At 27.1% G+C, this 14,310-nt stretch overlaps 1 protein-coding gene across 1 annotated transcript in view; it reads left to right on the top strand.

Annotated features, from left to right (window-relative positions):
• Nucleotides 1–14,310, top strand: part of LOC134835552 (zinc finger protein 2) — a 78,392-nt gene that overhangs the window by 51,358 nt on the left and 12,724 nt on the right. Inside the window, exons 3-6 of the mRNA XM_063850432.1 lie at nt 1,476–1,617; nt 1,680–2,817; nt 2,873–3,054; nt 4,134–5,666. Coding sequence (XP_063706502.1) covers nt 1,476–1,617; nt 1,680–2,817; nt 2,873–3,054; nt 4,134–5,666 — 2,995 coding nt within the window. The remainder of the gene's footprint in view (nt 1–1,475; nt 1,618–1,679; nt 2,818–2,872; nt 3,055–4,133; nt 5,667–14,310) is intronic.

The following is a 14,310-nucleotide window of genomic DNA, read 5'->3' as shown; positions in this document are numbered from 1 at the left end:
TATTGTTAAAAAGGAATGAAAATATGATTGTTGCTTCGATGTACGCGAATGTGTGTGCGAGTGTATGTGAAGTAAATATCGTGACCGATTAGTCGCATTATGAGCCGTGACTTTTATATCGCGTCGTTTCGTTTTGTTTATTTTGTGCGAGTCTTCTTGCGAGGCGAACGTTGCTTGCTTACAAAGTTAGAATGACAAAAAATAATTTTTTATAATTTTTTTTATTAAAGAATTTTTTTTAAATTAAAATTTTAAAAAAATAATTTTTTTATTTATTAATTTTTTATCTAAGATTTTATAAATTTTGTAAAAGAAAATTTTCATTATTTGTTTTTTAATTTTTCAAGCATTTTACATCAATTTGTAAAAATTTTAAAAATATTATTTAAATCGTAAAATTTGAATTTTTTAAAGAAATTACTTTTTAACAGATTTTAATAAAAATTTTAATATTTTTTCAAAAAAAGTAAAAAATAATTAAAATATATTTTTTATTTTTACTTCATTTATTTAAAAAAAATAATAAATTTTATTTAAAAAAATAATTTATATGAAAAATTACTTTTTATTTTTATAAAAATTTTTAAAATTTTTTTAATAGATTTTGATGAAAAATTTGATAATTTTAATAAAAAAAGGAAAATTTAATATAATTTCTTATTTTTATAATAATTATCAAAAATAATTTAAGAAAAAATATTTTTCATTGAAATTTGATAAAAATTTTAATATTTACAAAATTTTTTTTATCGAATATAAATAAAAAATTTGATAAAAATTTTAATAATTTTTTAAAAAAAGTAAATTTTTGTATTTTTTTTTTTAATTTTTATATCAATTATAAAATAATTAATTTATGAAAAATTACTTTTATTTAAATTTAATAAAATTTTGTTATTTTTCATTTTTTTTATTGAAAATTAATAAAAAAAAATTTTAATAGAGTTTGATAAAAAAATTGATAATTTTTAATTTTATCGAAAATTAATAAAAAAAATAATAATTTTATTTGAAAAAATTAATTTTTTAATAATAAAAAAAACTTAAGAAAATTTTCAATATAAATAATTTTAAAAAATTAAAAAAAAAATTTTAACGATTTACTTAACTTGCCTCACAAAATCACAGTTAAAAACTGTTAAAAATTAAATAATAATAATAATAAATGTGACGATGGCTAATTGTGCGGGCATGTGTGTCGCGCATCAAGTACAGTTAGAGGACAATTTAAATTAAAACAGTACTAATTTTCACGAACAACTTTTTTTGTTGTGCCATTCTCAGGGTTTAACACGAGAACTTTAGAAAAAAATGAGGGATTTTGTATTTTATTTATTTACATTGTGACACTTTTTGTGATACTCCGATAAAAATTCATCAGATTTCATTCAGCTTTTAATGACTATAATTAAACAACGATGTGTAGATTGTGTCTTTGTTAATCAATTGTATCATTTTTTTTTGCTTTTTTGTAGGAATACGATTCAGATGATGCCTCACCAGCATCGTGTTCCGATGTCGAAACATTTCAGGGAAAAATTGTATACAATCCAGACGGTAGTGCATACATAATTGACTCGGAAAATGAGTCTCACGCCTCCGAATCGAATCTAATAGGTGAGTTTTTTTTTAAGATTTTTTTTTTATTTTTCGGGTTTTTGAGGAAAAATGATTTTTAGGTGTACCACAATCAAACAATCCAAAAATTCATTCATTTCGTGTTGTGTCAGCGCGCGAAGCAGCCGTTAACGACGTCGATTTGCTGACAAATAATTCGAGTTCAACGGGTAATAATATAAGTGTGTCGCCGGAAAAGAGCGCCGTAACGGCAAAAACGACAAGCAGTAAGATTCACAAGCCAATTTTGATGTGTTTCATCTGCAAGTTGAGTTTCGGCAACACAAAGTCCTTTACTCTGCACGCCAACACCGAGCATCAAGTCAACTTGCAGGAATCGGAAAAGCAGCTGCTAAGTCGCGAATATTCGAGTGCCATTTTGCAGCGAAATAACGACGAAAAGCCTCAATTGTCGTTCCTCGAGCCGTTGGATCAGCAACAAGCGGCAAAATCGACGCCGGAATCCCCATCGCTCGCATCCATGAAGCAACAGCAAGAGCTGCAACAGAAGCTGATCAACGACTTTGTGCAGCAAATCCAGAAACAAGCCATTGCGGCAAACAACGATCAACAGGATCCCAACGCAATGTTATTAAATAATAGTTCCTCCTCACTGAAATCGCCGAATCACGTAAACTCGTCGTCATCGTCGTCGTCAATGTCCCCGTCGAAGCAAACCAACAACAACAACAACAGCGGAACTGATAATTCTAGTAGTGCTAATAATAACAATAATAGTAGTAGTAGTGTAATGAACAGCCAACAACAATCATCAAATTCACCGTCGTCATCAACATCGTCGTCTACCGCCATCGTAGCCAACAACAACAACTCCTCTGCCGCTACGCAACAACTTCTTGCCAGTACAAATGCCGCCGCAGCTGCCAAACTGCTCAGCGAATTTTTGCATCAGCAACAACAGCAATTCCAACGATCTCTCCAGTGTCCCGAACATCAAGGGCAGCAAGGTGTCGACTGCAAAAACTGCGAAATGCTAAACATCACAGGTCTGCGATCGCCTCTGACGCCATCAAAGTCCCCGAATAGCAGCGTTTGCGGCGATTCCATCACTTCTCCAACGACTTCCACGCCTTTGCCAGCGGGAACGCATTTAAACCTTTCGCCAGGTGCTCCGAGTTTCACAATTGGCGCCTGTCCCGAACATATCAATGGCAGGCCCATTGGTGTCGAATGTGCAAGGTAAGATTTTTTTTTATTTTTGATGAATCGATTTGAATTTTAAATAATTTTTCAGATGCGAAATGATTTTGAATTCGGCCCGATTAAATAGCGGCGTTCAAATGTCAACAAGAAATTCATGCAAAACTCTCAAATGCCCGCAATGCAATTGGCATTACAAATATCAGGAGACACTCGAGATTCACATGCGAGAAAAGCATCCCGATGGAGAAAGTGCTTGTGCCTACTGCATATCAGGTTAGTTAATTTTTTATATTTTTTTATTCAAAAAAGATTCTAAAAATTTTCATTTGAGTTTTTTTTAATTTTTATAAATTTTTTAATTAAATTGAATTTGTTTTTGCTTTCAAAAAAGTATTTTCAAAAAAAAAATAATTTTTTTTTTATTAAATTTAATAATTCGTAATTTTATATGGAAAAGAAAATTACGGATTTTTTACGTTTTTTTTTTTTATTTTTCAATTTTCAAGCTTCAAAAAAAATTTTTTTTTTACTCAAAAATTCAAAAATTTTAAATCTAATTTTTTTAAATGATTTTAAAATTAAAGAAACAAAAAAAAATCAAATTTAAAAATTTACAAGTATTAATTTAAAAAAAAAAATTTTTGCTCAAAATTTTTTTAAATAAAATTATCAACTATTGAAACATAAAATTTGATATACGAAAATTTAAAAAAATTATTATTAAAAAAAATTAAGAAAAAATTTTTTTTGCTCAAAAGTTCTGAAATTTTAAGAAAAAAAATTTTTGATGATTATAAAATTTTTTTAAATTAAAAATATTCATTTTCAAAAAAAATTTTTTTTTGCTCTGAAACTTTTAAATTTTTGAAATTCTTAATTCTTGAGATAATTTTTGATTTTTTTTAAATAAATTTTTTTTCAAAGTTCAATTAAAGTTATATTTTGCAAATTTTAAATTTTTGAAGAAATTCTTAATAGAATAATATTTATTTTTTTTTAATTTTTTAGAAAAAAAATCATTAATAAAAAAAAACATAAATTTTTCAAAAAGAAAAAATTTTTTTTTGCTTAAAATTTTAAAAGTATGAAATTATCAACTTTTGAAACATGAAATTTGATATACGAAGAACTCGAAAAAAATTTATAATTAAAAAAATTAAGAAATTTTTTTTTTCCTGAAAATTTCAGAGAAATTATGAAATAATTTAATGAATTTTAATAAAAAATTTATAAAATTTAAAAAATTCAGTAAACGAATTTTTTTGGAATCATTTTTGGTAATTTTTTCTCTGCATGTTTTTTGTAAAAATTTTTATTTCGCGACAATTTCTTATGAAAAATTCCTTTCTCAGGACAACAACATCCCCGATTAGCACGCGGCGAATCCTACACATGCGGTTACAAGCCATACCGTTGCGAAATCTGCAATTACTCGACCACGACAAAGGGCAACTTGTCGATTCATATGCAAAGTGATAAGCATTTAAACAACATGCAAGAGCTGAACAACCAGCAAAACATGAACAATAGTCAAGAGTTACGTGACTCGCCGAAAATCATGCTACCAAATATGCAAGCGAACGCAGCACAACAAGCCGTCGCCGCAGCCCAAGCGCAGCAGCAAAGTGTCGTCGCGCAACAAGCAGCAGCTTCTGCTGCAATCGCCGCCGCGGCATCCTCGAAACCAAAGCCCAGTTTCCGCTGTGATGTGTGTTCGTACGAGACGAGTGTCGCCCGGAACTTGCGAATTCACATGACAAGCGAAAAACACACGCACAATATGGCCGTGCTGCAAAATAACATCAAACACTTGCAAGCACTGAGTTTTCTTCAGAGTCAAAATATGGGCCAGATGCCAAATCTACCAAATTTACCGCAAAATATACCACCAAATCTGCAAAATTTCATGCCCGAAGCTGCCCTTGCTGATCTCGCGTACAATCAAGCCCTCATGATTCAATTACTGCATCAAAATGCCGCCGGCGCAGGCGGGGGAAATCCTCAAGCTGCGATTGCTGCTTTAGCGGCGCAACAACAACAAGCTGCCCAGCAAGCGGAACAATCGTCTCGAGGACAAACAACGCCAATTCCGCCAACTTCGACCCCTATTCCGCCTTCGGGAAGTGCAATGTCAAACGAAACTCCCGATCACGGACTCAATCCTGATACCCTTGAACCGCCAATTGAGACAGATACGCGCCCCACGCATCTCTATAGTTGTCTCGTGTGCTCAAATTTCAACACAAACAACATGGATGAACTCAATAATCACATCATGTACGATCGTTCTCGCAATAACTGCGCAAGTGACATCATGATGATCATCAATAACAACTACATTTGTCGTCTGTGCAACTACAAAACGAATCTCAAGGCAAATTTCCAACTTCACTCGAAGACTGACAAACACATCCAGAAGCTCAACTACATCAACCACATCAAGGAAGGCGGCATGAAGAACGAATATAAACTCAAGTACATCAATAACAACAACAACAATAACATCGTTCAACTGAAATGCAACTGCTGCGATTATTACACAAACTCCATCCAAAAGCTAAACATTCACATTCAGAACATCCGGCACGAAAACATGAAGATCATCTTCAACCATTTGATCGCTGTGACGAGTATCGGTTGTGATTTGGATGGCAAAGCGACGCCCACGGAGATGATGGAGACCGATGAGAAAAATGCGGGTATGGCAGCGAATCGCGCACTTTTGTGTCAGCTGTGCAACTACAAGGCTCCGCACATTCTCGGCATGATACAGCACATCAAGAGTTTGCGTCACATCCAAATTGAACAATTCTATTGTCTGCAGAAGCGAAGCGACAATTTAGATTCTCTCGAATTAACAGACGTATTTAAGGCTGTGGAGTGCGGTAAGTAAACTTTAATTTGCATTAATCAAGAAAAATCAGAGATAATTTAAATGACAACAACGGCAGAAATAATAATAATCGTAATAAGGCGGGAGCAATTTTTGAAAATTTTTCACATTTTATCCCATTTTTTCTAAAAATCCAATACGAGAAAAAATATTTACAAAATAATTAAAAACATACAAAAACTTTTTTTGAATATCAAAAAATAAAAAAAAAAATTTTTTTATTTTTTGCCATTTAAAAAAAAATGCAAAAAAATTTTAAAAAATATATTTTTAGGTTTAAAAAATTTAAAAATTTTTTTTTTTTACATTTTCTCTTTTTTTTCTTTTCAAAAATTTTTAAAAATTTATTGAAAAATTCTAAAATGATAATTTTCAAAAAAAAAATTTTAATTTTTATTTTTTAAATTTTTAATTGTTTTAAATAAATTTTAAAATTATTTTTTTTTTTTAATTTTTAATTAATTTTTTTTAAAATAATTTTTTTTTAATTTCTAAAATAAAATAAAAAAAATTAAAATTTCATAAAAAATTTAATTTTAAAAATTTTTATGTCAAAAACTTAAAAATATAAATTCTCATTGGATTTTTAGAAAAAAAAAATTAATGTGAATAATTTTTAAAAATTGTACTTCCTTAATATAATAATCGTAATAATGCCCAAAGTAACGTGGGAATGACGGATATTTTCATTTAAAAACGTCAATTAACAAGAGAAAACCCAACAACAACAACAATCAATTTCAATTAAAACCACATTTCCTGAGCACTTTGTCACCCATTGCTTCCGAAAAAGACAAAAATTATCACTAATCTCTCTTTTTCTTGCCGCGAGAGACCTATTTTTTTTTTTTTTTTTTTGACACAATGTAACAAACTCACCCAGTTGTTGTTCCCCGTCTCTATTTATTCAAGTCTCAATTATAAATCAGAGAACCATTATGTTGCGCGCTTGCTTTGTTTTCAATCACACACACACACTCGACGACGCATTCAAGAGTCAATTCAAAAAATGCTGTTTCCGTTTCCCCTCATTTGTTCAAAAAAGCCACTGACTTTGTTTTGTTTTTACAAAACGCTCGGATTTCATTTCATTTCATCATTTAAATGTACTTTTGGTCCGCAATTCAATGATCATTTCAAAAAATATAAATAGACATTGTTTGTCATTCAATTCTGATTTTGTATCAAAAATATTTTAATTAATCTCGAAAAAAAAATATTTAATTACATTTTGAAATCAGTGAGTAGATAAATGGCAAACCATTAGTAAAATGAGAATTTTTCCGCCTAAAAAGAATTTTTCGACCATAAACCGCATTTATGATGATGATGATGATACATTACTTTATCATTACCTGAAAAATAAAAAAAAATGTTAAAAATTTCGGAAAAAGCATTCGTTCACTCATGCAAGCAAATACGAGATACAAAACAAGTCATTACCTAATTAAGGCCTTTGATAAATTTTTTGCATATTTTTTTGACCTAAAAAATTTAACGCTATCTAATTTTACGTGGCAAATAATTTATCTAATGGATTTTTAATTCAAAATCTTTTTTTTTCGATAAAAATTAGAAGAAAAAAGTTCAGTTTGCGTCAAAATAATCAATAAAGTTAATTATAGAGCATTTTATAACAATAAAGGAGTACACAAGCAACACCTATTATTATTATGAAAAATCATAATAAAAGCTGTTTGGCATGTTTAGTCTTCGCATTTGAGGCACGGACTCACTAAAACTTTTTAACGTTGGAAAAATTCTGAAACTAAACTAATAACTACTCTCTCTATGCAACGCCAAATATGAATTTTAACGAAACATATGATTTGTTGAAAATTCATTCTCGGCTTCCTTAAATAATAATAAATATTTATAAATATGAATGAAGAAAAAAATTTTCGCATGCTATATTTTGCACCCTCTGCCAACTATTATAAACTAAACTAAATTCTTTCGTTAAAATTAAAAAGTACAAAATGCAGGGGGTGATAATGATTATTTGTTCGCAGTGAATTGGAATGAAAAAAATCTATATTAATGACACAGTGTAATTATAAAATCTGCTGGGCGACAGTTTCAATTGAAAATATGCACACGTGGTAGTAACCGTTAATGTTAAATGAGCGGATTATCTTTCGCAAATGTTTCAATTTTTAATTAAAATGGCCGAAAATCGATTGAATTATTTGCTAAGAGATCAGATTTGAAAATTTTATAAATAAAATAATTCGAAGTTTAAGGAAAATTTAATTTTCGGATCTCTTGAATTATCTAATTCAATAATATAATATATTATAATAATATAATATATAATATATAATATATAATATATAATAAATATATAATATATAATATATAATATATAATATATAATAAAATATAATATATAATATATAATATATAATATAATATATTATATAAAATATAATATATAATATATATATTTATATTTAAAAAAAAAAGAAAATTTTTAAATTTTTGTATCAAATTTTATCAAAAATGTAAAAATAATAATTTTTTTTTAAATTTATTGTTGAGATTTTAACTTAAAAAAATTATAAAATAATGAAAAATATGAAACATTATATCTTTTTGCACTTTCCTTACTTACACATCAGCAACACACAAAGTAGTTATTATAAATAAATCAATACATAATTATAGAGTGCACACAAAACATGTGTCGACTGGCCCATTTATAGTTCAGGCGTCGTCATTACTATTCATAAATAGCTTCTTTTTTTCAATTTCCAACATATATTATTTGTTAATTATTCAAAGACAAAGCAAAAAACTTAACTTTTCTCCATAGAACAAGAAAACAGAGGTCAAAGTCCCCCTTGCGGTGACTCGCGAAATAATTGGCGATTCCACAGAACACAGAATTGAATTGAATCTCCATCTATCTATCACCTCTCTATCATCATCATCATCATCATCGTTCGTTGCATGGAAAATAGTTCCATTCATAACCGGAGGCACTTTCTTTGTCTTCTTTAATTCTACGTGCATTACCTGCAATCGATCGAGCTTAGCTTAGCTTTGCTCGGCACATTAAAATCATGGGAACTCTATAATTAATTGTTTATTTCTTTCTCTTTTTTTTATATAAAATAATAATTTTTTTTTCGTACAGAAACCTCGACGAAGATTAAATTGATCAATAATGCCCTAACTGAGACGCGTTTGCATATTTTCGTGCAATTACTCGCTCTCTTCTTACTTAGTTGTTAATTATAAAATATACTGCGCGCGCAATGAAATCAAATTATTTGATCAGAAACGTTTTTAGCTGCGGGCTTTTTTCTCGTTGTTGTTTCGCATTGAGCTTTGCCTGAAATTGTTCTTGTGTGCATTATTCGATCGATTCGTCGATCACTCCGAATGTAATCTTTTAAAATATTTAATTTGAATTTCTACTGGAAAAAAAATTTTTACTTGAGAGGTCATCGATTTAAGTACTAATGTTGTTAATATTAATGTTCAGCATATTTAAAATAATACCTAATAAAAGTAATAATAATAGAAAATTTTTGCATCAATCTCTTTGTTGTTGTTTAATGTTTGTGTGTGACCGCAAGGGATAACGCGCCAATTTTTTTCTTTCTTTTTATTAAACAAAAGGCTGTTATTTATTATTATTTTTTTTATTATATTAGCATCACAAAATGTAATATAATAAAGAAAAAATAACAAAAACGTAACTTTTAATTATGTTTAAAATCGAATCTCATGCATTATTGCGGTTTTGTTGTTATTTTTAATAATTATACAACATATATGTTATACATATATATATTATATATGTTGTATATTATATAAAAAAATATTAAACATACAAAATTTTTATTAATTTCAAGCAGATGGTATATGTGCGATGATGATGATGATGAAGTTAGTGTCTTAGATGGGTCCAGTTAACATTATTATGTTATGATTATTATTAAAAAGTCAATCGGTTAACATATATGAACATGAGAAAACTTAATAACTTTCGTGTACTGCCGAAAAAAAAATTAATTATAATTATTTTTCATGAACGCGAACCCAGGCAGGCTCATAAAAATTATGAATTACCATGAAAAATTTTTACTCATGCTCTCCTCAAACGTGTTAATTATATAGCTGAAAAGACCAAAAATATCAATGCGAGATTAGCTAAAGCTGCGGACAAAAATTAATTTTTATATTAATATAATATTATATGTATATTATATGCATATTTATATATTATATGTATATAATTTGTATATTATATGTATATTATTTTTGTATGATATGTATATAATATACATATAATTTTTATATATTTTTTTCATCCTAAATATCAAAAATTTTAGAAAAACACTCTTATTGAGTTATTTTTCCATCGATTTATGGTTTAATTTTTGATATTTAGTACAAAAAAAAAATTTATATTAGCTAATATACATATCATTGGATATAATAACGAATTATATAATTTTGTAATTTTGTCTAAAAACAATTGGAATGACAGAAAGAAACGTACACGAATTTAAACCATGGGCTTGGAATCATGATGATTTTTTGATTCAAAACAAGATTAAAAATATTATTAATTTTTTGTTAGCTGGCTTCGAAATGAACTGAATTTTGTGGTTTCTTTTTTTTTAAATTTTTCTTCACAAATAAAAATATATTTTTTTAATGATAATAATTATAATCATCAAAAAAAAATTTCATGTATTCATCATTCATTCGATAATAAGCGCTGTAATTAGCTTGCATTTTTAATGATGTTTAATGTGAGCCCACTGAAATTTACGATGTTCCATTGAACGTTTGTCTTGACACTCGAATGGAAATATCTTACAATGTTTTACTTCTTGTCAAACACATGCTATTAAAATGTTGAGAAACAAGCTTGTAGTATTCAATTCGTATTTTTTTCTTTTTTTTTATTTTGCACAAACACACAATAAATATAATAATGTTGTAAATTTTCAATGTTAAATGTTGTTTCATGGGCGTTTTGATTTCGAATCGATCGACGACAATGTGCTGCAAATTTATCGATAATTAAGAAATTTCTCGCTGCCTACCTCTTGAATTCTTCTAAAATCTAGTTTTGCGACGCGAAAGACGAATTTATGACTCACGATGGAAAATATTTTTTAAATGATAACGATGTAATAGCCTACAATCATCCGAAAAACGAAAATGCATGAAAAGGGCGTGATTTGGGTCATTATCCGTTGTAGGTCCCTCATTTCGCACCCTTTGAACGATATTTTTCGAGGCAACATTTAATTTTGTATGCAAATTTCGGTCAAAAATATGATAAGTGACCACCGAACGAAGACGACGACGCGATATTCAACGCCATTTAAAATCATTTGCAACATAATTAATTTTATGGGCTCCGAACACGCAACTTATGCTGGCTCATTTTTCGTCAAAAAAAGAAATTTTTTGACAAAAGAAGCACTTGAGCCATTTAAAGTCAAGTCAATAATAAATAATTTTTGGTTAATTAGCACTGTGAAGCAATTGAGAGTCCCGCATGTGACAAAAAAAAATTGTCAACAACAAAATAAACGACCAGCACAGATTTCGAATGATGGTCTAACTAACTTTTTCATTAATTTTACTTAAACCGTTGTTGTAACGAAAATGTAACAAAAGGAAATGTTAATGATTCTAAAAATCTGCGCGTAGTTGACAATTATTATTACTTTTTAGGAGGGTGATTAAAACTATTGCGTTTATTCATACAAATCCGGTACTATGACAGATATATTTTTCTAAACAAGAGACAGCCCTTATGATGTTTCATTTTATTATTTACGTGTTTCTCGCCCAGAAGGTTTTTCTCTGATCCCTCATTGTTGCAATTTCATGAAATTAATTGTTTTTCAAGTAGCATGTGATTATATTTTTTCTGCTCGTCTGCAACTGCGTTAGACAAAAGATCTGGAAAAAAATCGGGATTTATCTGAGTGGTGCTTGAAAATGTTAATTTTATAATACTTGAAATTTTTTGTCTCTCTTTGAACTTTTAACTGTAGTTTATGGTGTGTGAGACAAACATGTGTGTGTGTCATTTATGTAATATTTTAGTTATTCGACTTAATAAGGTCTTTACAATTCTTGAACATGTTTTAAAATTTCTTCTTTTTATTTTATTTTTTTAAATAAATTATCAGAAAAAAATTAAAAATGTTCAAATTTTTACATATTTTAAAAAATATATATATTAATTTTATAAATGTCAATTGGAAAAAAATTACAGTTTCTTACAGAAATTAAAAATAAAATAAAAATAACATTTATAATAATATATAAATTTTTTATATTTTATATAAATTTTTGTTGAAATTAGTTAAAAATTCATTATTTTGTAAACTTTTATTAAAAAATTATTGATTTTGTAAAAAAATATATTTTATATTTTTAAAACTAATGTACAAAAATATGCTAAATCATATAAATTTGTTATATTTTTATATATTAATATGAAAGTTAAGAATATATTTTTTTACAAAATTAATAAGTTTTAATAAAAGTTTACAAAATAATGACTTCTTAACTAATGACAACAAAAATTTATATAAAATATAAAAAATTATATATTATTATTATAAATGTTATTTTTATTTTTAATGTTATTTTTCCAATTAAAATTATACATATATATTTTAAAAAATATAAAAATTTAAACATTTATCTTTTTTTTAAAGAAAAAGAAAAAATTAAAAAATTTAAAAATTTTAATGTTTATATTAAAAACTATTAAAAAACGTACAAAAATTAAACATTATTATATTTTTAATATTCAAAGTTATATTTTTGTAATATATATTTTAAAAATAATTAATTTTAAAGTAAATTTAAAACATTTTAAAATATTGTAATGACCTAAGTAACAAGCCACTGTTTAATACAAAAATAAAATATTGAAAACAAAAGCGCTACTGGACACCTTGCATGAAAAAAGAAGAAAAAAATAGATTTAAATATAATATAAAATTCATGCTCAGTAATGAAACTCGTTACTATTTGTTTAATATTTCCCCTTTTTTTCATTCTACTCGACTTTATTATTTTAAGCGTTCATTATTATTATCAAATCAAGTTTATGTCATGCTATGCCAACCTTTTTTCATATTCCGACTATTTAGGTGCCCTCTTCTCAAAGTGTTGTTTCGAATAAAAATTATTATTATTATTTCCTTATAAAAGGGACAAGTTGAACAAAATGTGTGTTGTTGCATTTATTGCACGAAAATCAATAAAATTACAATTATTTATATAAAATTTTTATGAAAGTGGGAAACTTGACCTAACAATATTAAAATATTCTCTTCGCCTATTCAATTTTTTCCATTCGACACATTACAAGACCATTAAAAGGCATTTACAAGCCGCATTACGAGCTATTATTTTTAATTAAACTCAAATTGTTACTCGAGTTGTTCATGTACTTTTGCAGCATGCACGCGCGCGCGAGAAAGGAGGCGATTATAATTTAATTCATGCAACTTTGTTCGTTAGATTTTGCTACAAATATGATAAAAAAGAGAAAAAACTCGCCTTTCTTTTTATTTTATACCTTGAACATTACTTGCAATTATATTGCAACAAAGAGTGAAAAATAGAGTAATAATTTGGAAGATTTTTTGCCTTCGAAGGAATAAATTAAAAAAATGTACGTTGATTAAAATGGATAGTTTTTCCGTATATTTTGCTGTTTTTTTTTAATGCTGCGAGCAACTCCATCACGGTCGGTGTGGTGAAGTTCATTATTATTTAATAATAATCAAGTACAAACACATACAAAGTAAAATTAGCGCCGATTCTGGGAAATTGAATAAAATAATGATTTGTGGTTCGTGTAACAAACATAGTAACGTGGTAGAGAAGTTAAAAATCGCCTGATTAAAACTTTTTTCCTCGTTTTGTTTTTTTTTTTTAATTTAATAGCAAACTATCATGCAGGCTAACAAACAGCAGTTTGTTTCGTGGAAGAGATTTTTTTCTACATTTCTACATTTTTATTGTAGGAACAATAATATAATTGGATATTGATCGGTTCGGTCAAGTTATAATAATAATTGAATGAAAATTCCATTTTGTTCTTTAGAAGATGCGGGAAATTTTTAAAAAAATATTTATTTAATTTTAATTAATTATTTAAAAAATTATTTTGTGTTTTTTATGAATTTAAAACAAAAAATATTTTTCAAAAATAAAAAAAAATTATTTTTTTTTATAAAAAAATTAAATTAAATTTTAAAGTTAAGCCTCGTTACGTTGGGTTAAATATTTACAAAATTATTTATTTAAAAAAAAAATTAAAAATTGAAAGAATTTTTTTTACATTTTTTTGTTTCATTTTAGAAGCTTCTTTTAATTTTTTTTTAATTTTTAAAATTAAAATTTAAAATTTTGAAAAAAAAAATTTTAAATTTTTTTTCAAAAAAAAATCCAAATAATTTGAATTTTTTTCATTTATTTCACATTTCCCGCATCTTCCTTAATTGTATATTTTTTTGTTGTTATTGCAATTCTTAAAAGCATGAGAATTTAAACTCGCTTGATCTCTTAATCAGTCCTTTCTTATAATAAAATCATCACTTATCACACAAAAATTACGCGTGTCATCGTGTGTG

Source organism: Culicoides brevitarsis, chromosome 3 (assembly GCF_036172545.1).
Source record: "Culicoides brevitarsis isolate CSIRO-B50_1 chromosome 3, AGI_CSIRO_Cbre_v1, whole genome shotgun sequence".
Lineage (NCBI taxonomy): Eukaryota > Metazoa > Arthropoda > Insecta > Diptera > Ceratopogonidae > Culicoides > Culicoides brevitarsis.
The sequence above is the reverse complement of the archived record's forward strand: the minus strand, read 5'-3'. Positions and strand labels throughout refer to the sequence as shown.